General features: G+C 39.8%; 1 protein-coding gene across 3 annotated transcripts in view; it reads right to left on the bottom strand.

Annotated features, from left to right (window-relative positions):
- Positions 1-14,269, bottom strand: part of GUCY1B1 (guanylate cyclase 1 soluble subunit beta 1) — a 58,617-nt gene extending 44,348 nt beyond the window's left edge. Inside the window, exons 1-2 of one of the 3 annotated variants that reach the window (XM_057496973.1) lie at positions 12,576-14,269; positions 11,921-11,994 (exon numbers count right to left, since the gene is read on the bottom strand). Coding sequence is in view for 2 of the 3 variants with exons in the window: in XM_057496969.1 (XP_057352952.1) it covers positions 11,921-11,994; positions 12,576-12,578 (77 nt within the window). In the remaining variant the exon portion in view is untranslated. The remainder of the gene's footprint in view (positions 1-11,920; positions 11,995-12,575) is intronic. The other 2 variants (XM_057496969.1, XM_036887796.2) reach the window with 2 other exon arrangements.
- Positions 14,270-14,506: the final 237 nt, after the last annotated feature.

Genomic DNA, 14,506 nt, shown 5'->3' with positions numbered 1-14,506 from the left:
CAAAATATATAAAGAGCTCACCCACCTCAACAAACATAAAACAAATAATCCAATTAAAAAATGGGCAGAGGAACTGAACAGACAGTTCTCCAACACAGAAATACAGATGGCCAACAGACACATGAAAAGATGCTCCACATCGTTAATTATCAGAGAAATGCAAATTAAAACCACAATGAGGTATCACCTCACACCAGTAAGGATGGCTGCCATCCAAAAGACAAACAACAACAAATGTTGGCGAGGCTGTGGAGAAAGGGGAACCCTCCTACACTGCTGGTGGGAATGTAAATTAGTTCAACCATTCTGGAAAGCAGTATGGAGGTTCCTCAAAACGCTCAAAATGGACTTACCATTTGACCCAGGAATTCCACTCCTAGGAATTTACCCTAAGAATGCAGCACTCAAGTTTGAAAAAGACAGATGCACCCCTGTGTTTATCGCAGCACTATTTACAATAGCCAAGAATTGGAAGCAACCTAAGTGTCCATCAGTAGATAAATGGATAAAGAAGATGTTGTACATATACACAATGGAATATTATTCAGCCATAAGAAGAAAACAAATCCTACCATTTGCAACAACATGGATGAAGCTAGACGGTATTATGCTCAGTGAAATAAGGCAAGCAGAGAAAGAGAAATGCCAAATGATTTCACTCATCTGTGGAGTATAAGAACAAAGGAAAAACTGAAGGAACAAAACAGCAGCAGAATCACAGAACCCAAGAATGGCCTAACAGGTACCAAAGGGAAAGGGACTGGGGAGGATGGGTGGAAAGGGAGGGATAAGGGGGGAGAAGAAGAAAGGGGATATTATGATTAGCATGCATAATGGGGGGGAGAAAGGGAAGGGCTGTACAACACAGAGAAGACAAGTAGTGATTATACAACATTTTGCTATGCTGATGGACAGTGACTGTAAGGGGGTTTGTCGGGGGGACCTGGTATAGGGGAGAGCCTAGTAAACATAATGTTCTTCATGCAATTGTAGATTAATGATAAAAAAAAAAGAAAGAAAAGGGGGAGTACTCCCTGATAGGATAAAATTAACTGCAAATCACTGATTAATGCATGCTTTAAATATCCTTAATTTTGATCATTTAAAGGGTGTCAGATGATCAGCTATGGAAGTACATATTTCTGATAATATTCCTTTTTCTTAAAAAAGAAAAGAAAAAAAGGCAGTTCCTGTGTGGTGATCTCCAATAGGTTCTTCACAATGGTATAAAGGGCATAACAAAGTGTGGGCAGGCAGTTTCTTTGTGTTTATACAGAGGATTGAAGCCTAATTTGGGTACCCAGAAAACGAATTAAGATACGATATGAAGAAGAACTTCCAACATCAACATTCTCTGGAAGAGTCATTCCAGAAGATGATCATCAAAAAACTTCAACAAAGATCCTGGTGCTGTTGCAGTTGTAGCTGCATTCATCCCACCGATTCCTGGACTTGCCATTGGAATGAAGAAGGAGACATCTAAGCTGGCCTGTGCATACAGTAAAACAACAAATTTGACTGGATCTATACTGTCGGAACTCAACCAAGAATTAGGAGAAGTGCAAGTTGCAGGGCTCCAAAATCTTGCGACTATAGACTATCTACTGTTAAAAGAACATATGGGATGTGAACAGTTCCCAGGAATGCGTTGTTTTAATTTGTCTGATTTTTCTCAAAGTATTCAAATTCAGTTAGACAATATCCATCATATCATTGATAAGTTTTCACAAATGCCTAGGGTGCCTAACTGGTTTTCTTGGTTTCACTGGATATGGCTGGTAATTGTAGGTCTGCTTTGGTTATGTAGCTGTATTTCTATTATGTTAATGTGTGCACGCAATTTAATTAGTAATTTAAAACCTATACACGCTTATGTTACACCACAAGAAGATATGTCAAAGAAATAATCAATCTTCCCATGTTTTCTTCCGTCTGCTACTTCTATAGCTTCTTTTCTTCCTTCATAATTACAACCCCTAAGTAGAATTCGTGCCTCATATCGAAATTACTGAGTATCATAATTCTTCCAAGTGGTAAAGATACCTCAAGACAAATGCTGGGCATAGAAGCCACAGGGCATAAATCTGCAAAAAAGTAAAAAGCTAACCTTTTCAAACAATATTGCTTCTCTCTCACTTGCCAACTTTATATTTCCCTCTATGGCCCCGGAAGATGACTGGTTAGCCAGAGACGGGTAAGATTCCTCAAGGGAGGAACAACCTAAGACAGGCACAGTCGCAGGGGGGCCATCAGGTGAGAAATTGGGGATCAACAGAGGTGAGGCTTAAAACCTCACCCCCACTGTTTTGAGAGAAATCTTCTGCATCCGTGGATGTTTTATTGCCCTTGTCTAGCTTGGATTAATACTTAGTCTATAGGCACACACCTGATCATCTACATTTACCCTCTTACAGCACTAAACTATGTTTTCTACCTTTATCTTGCGTCTACCTACCACTTCAGCATTTTATTTTAAAAATAATAATAATAATAATAATAAGGGAGAAATGTAGGATTCACATATAAATCAAGTATAAAAATCAAATGAATAATCATAATTGACCTGATCGTTTATAGTTCATGATGCGTGATCAAAACCGAAAGTTTCTGTGATGACTGCCCTTGCACTGTTCACCATGTAAGAATTTATTCACTATGTAAGAACTTGTTCACCATGTAGAAACTTGTTCGTTATGTTTCAGAAGATTGGAGACTGTTGAGAATTAGGCATGGGTCTGATTAATGATTGTGCATTGAGTCCCCTATACGGAATTTTATTGTTGTTAACAACCATATGATCAATAAATATGAGAGATGCCCTCTCAAAAAAAAAAAAATAAAGAGCAAACTCTCACCTAGGAACAAAACAAAATAATCATATTCTATGTTTTTGTAGCCATAATAAGTATTTAAAAATTGAGTAGGTATACATGAAGCTTTTTCCTAATAGTAGTTACTTTCTTACTTACTTTTTGAAATGGTTATTTGTTGGAATTTGAGCTGATAATTCATTTACATTAATTACCTTTCCCCAAAAGAGTAGGAGGTATTTTTATTATCATGTTGTGCAGTTTTGTGGTTTTGGCTTTTAGTTGTTTTTTTTTTAATCACTGGTGCCTAATCCAAGTGCCTGGAATAGAGCATGCACTCAATAAGTGTGTGCAGGTTTTAAAAGAAGTGAATAAATTAATTAAATATATTTCCTCCACGTGTTTCCAAACTCCCTACTGAAAATCCAATAATCAAACATTACCGGCAAAAATCCACAGTTTGTTTTACAAACTTAGCAATGTTTTTTTGTTATGTTTTTAAATTAGGTATACAATTTGTTAGAAATATCCAGGAAGCATTTTTCCATACTAACTCCATACTTGGCCAGATATTCCTTAATTACAAAATGTGAATGCACAAAACTGAATTCATATTCTGAAACAGCTCTTACACCCTTTTCAAGTAAGTTTAGTATACTACAAGGACTGCTGACTATTAGGTAAAGGAGTTTCCATGGAGGTAGGAAGAGATGTCTTCTGAAATGGAAGAGCTTGACTACAGGCATCTTGAAAATGGAGTCTCAAAATAAGATCTGGTCTCAGGCAGAAAAGATCAGCACATATCAAGCAAGCAACCTGACCAATGACAACTTGAAGGAGTACTGCTTCTTTAAAAACCTTTATCAGAGCACATGCTGTATGAAGAGACAATATGTAGTTGTTGTCCTGATAATAAGTCCTAGTGTGGTCCATTTTAGTGAGCTGTAAGGACATCATAAATGCTGGATTGTAGCCAACCATTACTAAAATTAAAATTTCTCACTATATAATGCATAGATAGCTAGACGATAGAGAGAGAGAGAGAGAGATAATGATAGATAGATAGATAGATAGATAGATAGATAGATAGATAGATAGATAGATAGATAGATAGATGATAGATAAATATAGATATAGATACATAAAATATCTAAAGCCTAAAAATTTTGAGTTGCTTTTTTCTGACTGGTTGTGAAGTATTAATGGCCTCAATTTTCAAAAACCCAAACAAATGATTTCCAATAAGTCTGAACCCCTAAAGGAGAGACTCTAGGTTGAGGGGACAGACAGCTCCCTGTTTAGACCCTTTCAGTAGGTAAAGGTCAGTCCCTTCAAGTCAATGTGTTCACTCATCCAAATACTGTAAACACTAATAGGAAACACTCTCACTAGCGCTCGGAATTTAGGCAAAGTAATATCACTTGATATATAATTTCATTTTTTTCTGACTGTGTCCAGCTTGCCATGACAGAGTCCTGTTAGCAACTGCCTGAATCCTGAAGATGTATCCACAAACATTTCGTATCAGCCATTTTCAGTAGCTTCATCAGACAAATGAATCCACTTAGATTCTTGGGCATGCACTTAGCCCTGAACTTGCCCATGAGCATGAGTCACAGCTCTTCTGAAAATAAGTAAGTTTCTCAAAACTTCTGAGGCTCTGATTTTCTTTATTAGATGTGCTGGTTAGTGAATAAAACCACCTCTAAAAATATGATAGCCCAAATCACTCGGTTAAGTGCTTGAAAAGTCCAGGAAAACAAAAACAAGAAAGGGCAGTGCTAACACACACGTGTGCTGCCCATGTCCATGCTAAATTGGTTGTCTTTGGAAAGGAGGAGGTCAGAGGTCCTTCTCTTTGGGGAAAAGCACATTATATGACCATTAAAGCCTACCATGTCCAAATCCCTGCTCTGATGATTAATAGCTGAGTGGGTCTGAGGCAGGGTTTTAAAGCTTGAAGCTTCAGTTCCTTTTTTTATAAAATAATAATAAAAGAACAACTCTTTTTTCTATGGTGGATTGTGAGGATTAGGTGAGATAAAGAGTATAAAGCATTTGGGACTGTGATTGAGGAACCATATGGTGAGTGTCCTATATATATGAGTTGTTATATATTCAAATCTGAATGACATGGTGAGCATTCTCTCCTGGTTTTAAAACTTAATTTCAGTATTGCAAACATTTATCTACAGACTATGGCATCGATTTTTTAACAGCAATGCATATACCTGCCTTTTAAATACTTGCTAAAGGATTCTCAACCTGAATCCAATCACAACTCCCTTTCGGTGCACAACATTGGCAATCCAACAACTGTTTTTAAATCTTTCATTTTATCCATATATGAAGAGAGATGACACAAAAGAACTCTGACCCACCCAAAATGAGATGCTGTAATATATTGCTATATATTCCACCTTTGCTAATATATGTCCAGTTCAACAGAGCTTATATTTTATTAAATAGTAGTTGAAGAGGTCATCATTCTGACTTAAAAATCCTGGTTACAGAAAAAAAAAGAAATCGATGAATATGTACATGCTCTATTCTCTGGAAAGGAAAAATGTGACAGATAATTTTTTCAGGGAGAGAGAAAGAATACTCTACTAGGCTCTTTTTTTCCTAGGCACTAGCTATAAAGGTTAGAATCTAGTGAGACAAGAAACTGATCATGTAATAGAAATACATAATTACAAATTATTGCATGTACTATGAAGGAGAAGTACAGTTTTAGAGATGAGAGAAGGCTTCCCTTAAGAAGTAACATTTGTTTTTCCACCTCAAAACTGAGACATACTTTCATTTAAGGAGACTGGGGGGATGGGAGAGAGAAAAGGAGGTCCTTCTAAGCCCAGCCGTCACCCTGACCCACACATAGTTCAGCGTGGTTCAGGAAGTGAGAACTGGCGCATGAGGCTAGAGTGCTGAGAGCAAGGGGGGCATGTGGACCAAGAGTCCCTATCTCTGGATGATCTAAAGATTGACTGCAAAATAATTTCAATCAAAATTATCTGTCACATTTTTAATATTTCATGATTCAACAAGGAATGACAAGTAGATCAGAATATGCAGTAGAATCAAAGCCACAGTAACAAAGAGATACAAATAAGTACTTCAGAACGTTTACCTTTTACCTGGAATAGAAACCTCTTTAACCTCAGTATCTTTTGATACAGAAAAAGGTGCTCCATTCTGCTAGACATGATAACACCACTTTCCCACATTTCCTCTTTAATGAACAAAGAGGCAAAACAAGCAAATGGAAAGAGCTGCAAGTACTCATGTCTTCTGAGTTACCACCCTCCAGACTGCGCCAGTTATATGGACCTGTAAGTGTTTTCCTGATGATGTCTGCAGAGTATTTACCCACAATTATCACTTGCCAGCACACTGAAGAGAAACATTTGCTTGAGTCCCTCCTTCTGGAAGGAGGCAAGAGAGTCGAAAGGACATTGTTCCTTGCAAACAGCAGCGCTGTCTATTAATGTTCGCCATAACTTGTCTGGGTACGATAAGAGGAAAAACACCGATTTTCTGAATTCTCCTCTAGTGGTCACGTTAATATGTAAAGCTCCTTCTCAGACACACCTAATTAAGTAATGTGTTCCCACGATTTTTTTTAATTCTCAAACACTTCAGAATGCAAGGAAAACAAAGGCCCAGCTTGCTTTCTGGGGGATACTTCAGATCATGAAAAAGCCCCAAGGAATTATTCTAATCTGGCTATGGAAAGGGCTTAATGGCAAATACGTGAACGGGTGTACACTTGGGCATCTACTTCCACCTGCAAGAATAAATACTAGTAAGCTTATCAACCAACGTAGTGGGCCTTCCTCTGTCTTTCAGGCTAACTGGCAGATCTTTCTACAGATAAAGGTCCTGATCCTAACAATTATCTACTTTACTTTTCTTAAGAAACTATATATATTTCCTTGTTTATCTGTACTGAGGAAGTTTCTGGTATGAAAATTAATATGGTTTCATTTTGTTAGTTCCCATTTTTGCTTTAAAAGAAGCAATAAACCTGGCACCAGAACAGCTTGGTTGGAGTTTTGACCCTTCAGCTTCCTGTATATAATCCCCAGGACAGGACAGTCATTTAACCTCTTGGAAACTCAGCTTTATCATTTAAAACAAACAAACAAACAAACATATGCTTCATTTTCAAATAGGAAATAGGGATTGGAAGTGGGAGGGCTAGAAGAACATAATCTAAGATTGATTCCAAAGGAGAATTTAAGCAGAAAAACAGCATATATATAATTTAAGTATAGTAGACATGTTCCAAGACCCCCAGTGGAAAACTGAACAATGGTTAGTATCTATATATACTACATTTTTTCCTATGAATACATACCTATGATAAAGTTTAATTTATAAAGTAGCCACAGTAAGAGATTAACTAATAATAAAATAGAACAATTATAGCAATATACTGTAATAAAACTTATATGAATGTGTTTGCTCTTTCATTACATCTTATTGTACTGCACTCACTCCTCTTGCAATAACGTGAGATGTAAAGGCCTATGTGATGAGATGGAGTGGGGTGAACGACACAGCTGATGGAAGCTTTAGGCTACTGCTGACCTTCTGACTACACATCAGAAGGAGGAGCATCTGCTTCCAGACCACAGGGGACCTTAGGTGACTGAAATCCCAGAAAAGGGGGGACTACTGGAAGTCACCCCATAATCTGCAGACTGGAGAGGAGTAGGACAAGTCAGACACTGAGAACCTAGCAGGGGGGCTGTTAGAATAGCACAAAGGAAAGTGCCAAGAGCAAAAGGAAAGCAAAAGAGGAAAATCTAACAGACAATTCAAATTCAAAAAACTAGAACCAGCTGCACGGATAAAAGAGAACAAAGAGTGAAAATGACAGTGAAGTCACTACTTATCCTTGAGTGACAAGGGGATATTTAGACTGGTCTAGTAGGTAGACTGCAATGAGCTACTGTTATTTCAAGGAGAACTTCCTATCTTTCAGGTGAGCTGGGGAAGAGGATAGTTGAAAAACTTTGGTTCTAGAGTAAAATTAATAGCTACCATTTATGACGCAGTTAATTTTCAAGAACCGTGTTAAGCATTTTATAGACATCATTCAGCATGTTACAACAATGGCATGAAGTAAGCATTGTTTTTTCCTTACACAGTTGAGGCTTGGAAACTTTAGGTAACTGAAAAAGTCACATAACTAGCATATGGCAAAGCATTTGCTTAGAAGAACCATAATGATTAATTTGTGATTAGCAAATTCAACTAGATAGATACATTAATTATAAAAAGTTAAGATCAGAATACACCATCCCACAGGCAATGTTTCCATGTTTGAGTTCAGGGCAGAAAAAAAAAAATAAGACAAAAATACCCTGATTTCTCTAGACTTTATCTGCTGGCAAGGAGTGTATTACTCACTTTTCTATCATTTGTGCTTAACACACTAGACTATGGCTCATTAAAAATCTTACTAGAATGAAAGAAGGAATTAATGAATGAAAACATATGCTGCCCTACTACAAATAAATTAGATAAAACCATACTAAACACATGTATCCTTTACTTGGTGAAGATGATTGATAGCCTTCTGGAGAAATCTGCTCCAACATTTATCAACATAGTGTCACTATATCACTTTCAAATCTCTTAGCAAAATTTTGATCCAAATGTTTACCTCCGATCTTTTTGTAAAACAGGAAAAGGACTAATAAGCAATAACCTGTGTAGTAGTTTGGAATTTCAAATCTATTTTTAATGTGTTCCTTGGCCTATTCAACTCTAAAAAAAAATATTAGTTTTCAGGAATGTGTCTTTATTTTTAATAGACTTTTAATCATCTTAAAATTTTTCAGTTTTTCAAATCCATCTTTATGTCCCAGTGAAATTGGAAAATCTAAAAATCAAACCCAGTAATATGATGCAATGATTCATTTTGCCAGGGCTAATGGAAGGATAACAGAGATGGCAAATCAAGTATTTAGGTTCATTCCTAATATAAATCCTGACTTCATGATTTCTTCTGAAATGGTGATTGATTTTTCTCATCACTTAGGAACCATGGCTTCTACACAGGACCATCTGAAAACTGAAAGGAAACCAACAAAAGAAGTAGCCTCAGAGGTCTATTTTGCTTTTTCACATGTATTTATATACACCTAAGAGTTCAGTAAACTACAGCCTGTCGAAGGTCAAACTACAGACCATCCAGATGGTGAGTCGAATCCAGCCCACAACCTATTTGGTCTGGTCCAGAGCAAAGAATGCTTTTTAAATTTTCAGGTGGTTACACTTAAATAGTCACATAGGTACCTACATAATACCTTCAATATTGACTCTTGATGCACAGCACCCACACTTGGGCCTTTTAAGAGAAAGTTTGCGAACTCTTGGTCTAGATTATTTTTCTTTTCCTTAAAAAGGGGAATTTAAAGCTTTTGTGAAATGGTTATACTATTGGTAAGAGTGTAAATGGACACTGAGTTTACAGTGAGGCATTTCTGCCTCCTATCCACTTAGAATTTTCTGTTTGGAATCTGTTATTTAGGGTTTTATTTGTGATTAAATGTTTGGCATTCTTTCTATGGAAGGATGGATGGCCATTTCCTACTAAAGCAAAAAAGTATTATGTAAAATTGTATAAACATTCATTTAGATAGTTTCTCAAAGACCAAAAAGGAGAAGTTTCATACTTGAGACAAATTAAAAAATCATATGTATTGTTTATCATAATAATTTAAAACAGAAAGCATCCTGCACCACTGTCTGCAGTGATTGATGCTCCTTTGAGTAGAGAGTGAGGTCAGGAGAAGAGGTCAGAATCTCTAAAAAGGAGCATTTTAAACTTAGACTTCCCCAATTTCTCTTCTCCGGATCCCAAGAAGTGAGAGACTCTCTCTTCTGCGCTAACAAATGCTCTTCTAAGGAGTGTGTAGTAATCCCTGAGGGTACTGACTGGGTTGGAAACCAATGAGCTGTGCTAATTGCCTAAACACAGAAAGCGGAAGAATGTTCTCCAATCCAGATTCTAAACTGTACAAGACAAGCTGGGCTCCACCAAGAAGGATGCTTAGACAAAAAATAAAAATCAACACCTGGATCACAAACGCTCTTTTAACTAAGAGTGTCCCTCTTCTAGGGGCACATAATCCTTGAGGTAATTTTATAAGAAAAAGACCTATTTGTTTCATTTTACCAGGAAAAAAAAAAAAGTGATTTGAATGATTTAAATTACTATGATTTGTCTCATTTTACCAGGAAAAAAAAAATGTTTTTAATGACTTAAATTATTAGCACTTGAACAGTTTAAGAATACTATTCAAAACTATTTTAAAAAATCAGTAAGATAATGATATTTAATTAAAAAGTAATAAGTTGTTTTTAAAGTATAATGCAATAATTTTCTTAGCGTAATTTGGCAAAGTTAAGTTCTCCCATCAGTGGAATTTGTATATTTTTAGATATTCTGAACTTCTCTGGGGAAAATACAGACAATACAAATTGTTTGATAATTTAATTACTAAAAATTTTCTATAAATTTCCCTATGAAGCATAACTGTTCATCTCTGTATGTAACAGTGATCTAAATTGATAATGGGTGGGGCATCTATTCTAAATCTGGCTAAAATACATAATGATACTTTATCATCCTGTTTTATTGTTCTCAAAATCCTAAATATATTCATTTTCATAGCATATATTCCAGGAAATTTGGTAATCTCTATTTTATGAAGTGGGGGGTATGCATGATGCTTTCATAAATTCACAAAGAAAGCAGCTTAAAATATTCCTATACTTAAATTATACTGTTTAAAAGCATGCTTTTGATGTCTTCCTTCCTGTAAATCTGCCAGGCAAAATAGGAATTATTAATAAGGTGGACAGAAAACTCAAATCCCAAAGTTAGCTTTAGTGCCTCGATTCTTATTTGATTCAACCACATATTGACAAATCTTCACTTTTCTTTATAATATGTAGCTGTGCTCTGTGGATAACAAAGATGGCTTATGAAACATGAACCAGTGCTTGATGGCACACACTCAAAGAAAGAAAAAGTGCATTCTACTAATAGTTAACCCTGGCCATTTCCATGGAAACATATTTATAAGAAGTCACTATCATGAAGCTGCGCCACAAGGCCTGTTAGAATTGATTGCTAATAACGTGTTTAGGAAATCATAGGATGAAAGCATCAACTATCTGATATCACAAAACGAAATCAGGGAGTACAGGAAATGAGGGTAAATGATGACAGCGTGCCTACCCAGGTAACCATTCCCTCACCCCCATTTAAATGTGACACTGTTGTTCTATATAAGCTAAGTGCAAATTTCACCAGAGTAGGAGAGAAAAAATGAGAACTGTTAGACTGAAATATTCAACATGCCCACAGAGATGACCCAACAGGTTTAAACTCAGTGGTATTTCTGTTCAAATCCAGAGTACTAGAATCCCAGTTCTAGACTAAAATTAGGATGCCTTCTTAAAATTGACAGCATCACAACAGTGGAAATTGGAAGTAAAAAAAAAAAAGTGGTTGGGGGGAATGGAAGGGAAAATATTCCAGTCTCACTGTATTTCAGATGAGTAATAAATGCACTTGATTCACAGTTGCTAAGAAATTGTCTCAAGAGAAGTGAGTTTTAGCATACCGACAAGCCTTAATCATTTTATGCGTCTACAAGGTGTGTAAATTACAAAGGAGCCACGGTTTTTCCGCCTGAGAGCTTGAACCCGGCTAGGCCCTTGCGGCCCACCACCTCCCCGCCCCCTCGGCCCCTCCGCGTGGGAGTCGCCAGGCCTGTAGAGCCTGGGAGCAGCCAGGCGCTGGCAGAGCGTTCCCACGCTCGGGCCGGGTCGGGAGGCCGCGGTGACCCCAGGGGTCCTTCCCCACGCTCTCGCGCTCCCAGCCCCGCCCCGGCCGCCCCTCCTCTCCGGGTCCCTGCTCCGGAGCGTGGGAGCGCAGCTGCAGCAGCGAGCGGCGGGGGGGGGCATCTGGGAGGATGCGCTCCCGCGACCCGGCCAGCAAGGCGCGGGAATAGCGCCGGGGGCCGCCCCAGGACCCCACTCGCGGCGCCAGCGCGGGGGCCGAGCTGCAGGAGCCGGTCACTTACTTGATGTCCTCCCACACCTCGGGGCCGTAATTGCGGATCACTAGCAGCTCCAGGGCGTGATTCACGAAGCCGTACTGTGGGGAAAGGAGGAAACCACGGCGTCAGGGACCAGCTGGGTGGGAGGGGGCTTTAGGGCACGCTTGTTCGCTCCATTCTGGGTAGTCGGTGCCAGAGAAGGGCACCCCAGGGACCCAACCTCCGCTAGTATTATGGGCAGATCCTCTCCGTCACCGTCCGCCCCACCGCCACGCCACCTTCTCACCCCGCTCACCTGTCACCGCTCCGAAGAAGGCTGGGCATCCCGGGAAGCGTGGGGGAGTGGCCGCGACCCCCGCGCCTCCCCCGCTGCCGGTGGGGTCGGCCTGAGCCGGGAAGCCCCCGCGCCTAAGCCGCACGTCCCCTTCCCCAGCCTGGGAAGTCGCGGCGCGCTGCGGCGAGGCGTCACCCCCACTAGGAAGCAAGGGTACCGACCATCCCCGGAGCGAGCCCCAGCGTTCCCGCCTCCCCGGCTGCAAACTGAGGGGCTGCTCCAGCCACCCCCGGTAAGCGCCTCGGTCCCCGTGCCAAGCTCTCGAGGCGCGGCCGATTCCCCGGGGCAGTCAGGCCCAGCCCGGCGCGCGGGAGGCTCCGGCCTGACCCGGCCGAGAGCACTCACCATGGTGTCTCCGCCCGGAGCAGGGGAGGCGGCCTCCACGCAGAGGCACGACCGAAGGGACCCGGGCGCGGCGGCAGCGGCGGCAGAGCCACAGGATCGCGGCTGCAGCGCAGAGGGGAACGGACGGAGCGGCCTCCGCCGGTTCTGATTGCCACCTCTTCGCAGCCAATGGGGAGTCGAGCCGCGGGGGGCTGGCTGCTGTCTCCTAGCTTTCAACCAATCAGCGACAGAGGAGGGAATTCGGATACTCTCAGTGCTGCTGTGCTCCAGCGCCTTCCCGCCCCCGCCCCGGTGACAAGGCTTTCATTTGAGGCCACAACAATGACGACCGAGAAGCCCCAGCCATGCTCCTTACACGAATTCTGGGGCAGTGAGAATGCAGCTGTTGTGATCCCACTGAACATATTTTTGTCGGAAGGTCTGCCATCAGGAGTAGCAAAAAGTGTGTGTGTGTGTGTGTGTGTGTGTGTGTGTATTTCGCAAGGACAAAAGCTTGCAAAGGGCTACAAGGAGTACAACCTCGTGGTGAGCACCTTCATGTTTATTGTCATCTTGCAGATAAACATTTCCTTGTGGCTTGATTCCTCAACAGTTTTTAGCAAGCTGAAAAGCTGATAGTGCTGAGCTTAACACATTTTAGTTAGTCAGTGAGGGTAGTTGAGTGAAGCTAAAATTTTCAGTAACACAGTTTGGTGAACATCATGTCACAATCAGTTGAGCCCTACGAGATCTGAATTGTGCTCTGCGCTTGATCCTGGTAGGACGCTGGACTCTACACCAAAAACAGTAGTCATGAGTCCAGAGAATTTGTAACTGTCCAGAACTGGCTTCTGGTGCTCTTTTTCAGAGGTAACTGATGAACAAGAGAAAGCCCAGTATAAAGTGAGTTTAATTAAATTGTCCCCAAGTCTACATTCCACCAAGCACTTAGATTAGTAAATGCTCTGAGCCCCTCCACAGGGAGGAAATGAGAGTAACAGGAACTATCCATTGATTAAAATTATGTGCCTGGGTTGCCTAGATAGGGTTGACTAGTGTTAGGTCAAAAGGGAGGAAGAGAAAGCAAGCGTTGCCTCTTAGTCACTAGTCTCAAGCGGACCTGAGAAGCCAGGATGGGATTCTACAATGGGAATAGTTTGCTGTGAGAACAACTGCAATATGGTTAAACTGCAAAAAAAAAAAAATGTCAGTACAATAAAACTGCTTTGGCATCAGTTCCCAGAGACCTGTATTGAAGTATAATTGATAAAGAAATAATTGCATGTGGAAAAAATGAAACAAATAACTTATAAAAATGCTAATTTTTATCAACAGTGGAATAATTAGTCTTTCAAACCATGGAGCACTTTATACAATTTATTAAAATATTAAACCATCATTTAATATTACATATTGCTTTTTAACCATTAAAATAGTCCACTACCCTATACAACCATGAAAGAACTAGATACATAACAATACAGGAAGTAATATTATTATTTAAACTAATGACACATGATGCAATCACCCTCAATCTTTTAATGGTTGCATAGAATAAGGAGCTGCTAGAATAGTAACACATACACATTGCTATAAGCATAACCTTCTGGGAATATGCATAGGAAAGTTTTGATATACCTTTTGTCTATCGTTAAAACAAGTGACTATAAGAACAAAGACTTTACATTTTGTATTATGCACCTTCTGTACCTTTTGATTTTTATTATGTATACATAATAAAAATTTAACTTTTATTAAAAGACTTTTTATCACATTTTGACCTGTCTTTTGAACAGCAGCAGGCTCAAGCTATGTCTCAATCTAGAGTAAGCTGGCGTCCTCTACCTTAGACTTCCTATTAGTAAAAGATACAGAGAGAAAGTTGCTCTGTGGTGATGAAATGAGGAAAGCTCATCTAGAGAAACATGAGAGGAAATGAAGGCTGAGCATCC

The sequence above is a fragment of the Manis pentadactyla genome, chromosome 1, assembly GCF_030020395.1.
Source record: "Manis pentadactyla isolate mManPen7 chromosome 1, mManPen7.hap1, whole genome shotgun sequence".
In the NCBI taxonomy this organism is placed as follows: domain Eukaryota; kingdom Metazoa; phylum Chordata; class Mammalia; order Pholidota; family Manidae; genus Manis; species Manis pentadactyla.
Note: the sequence above shows the minus strand (reverse complement) of the source record. Positions and strands in the feature narration are given on the sequence as shown.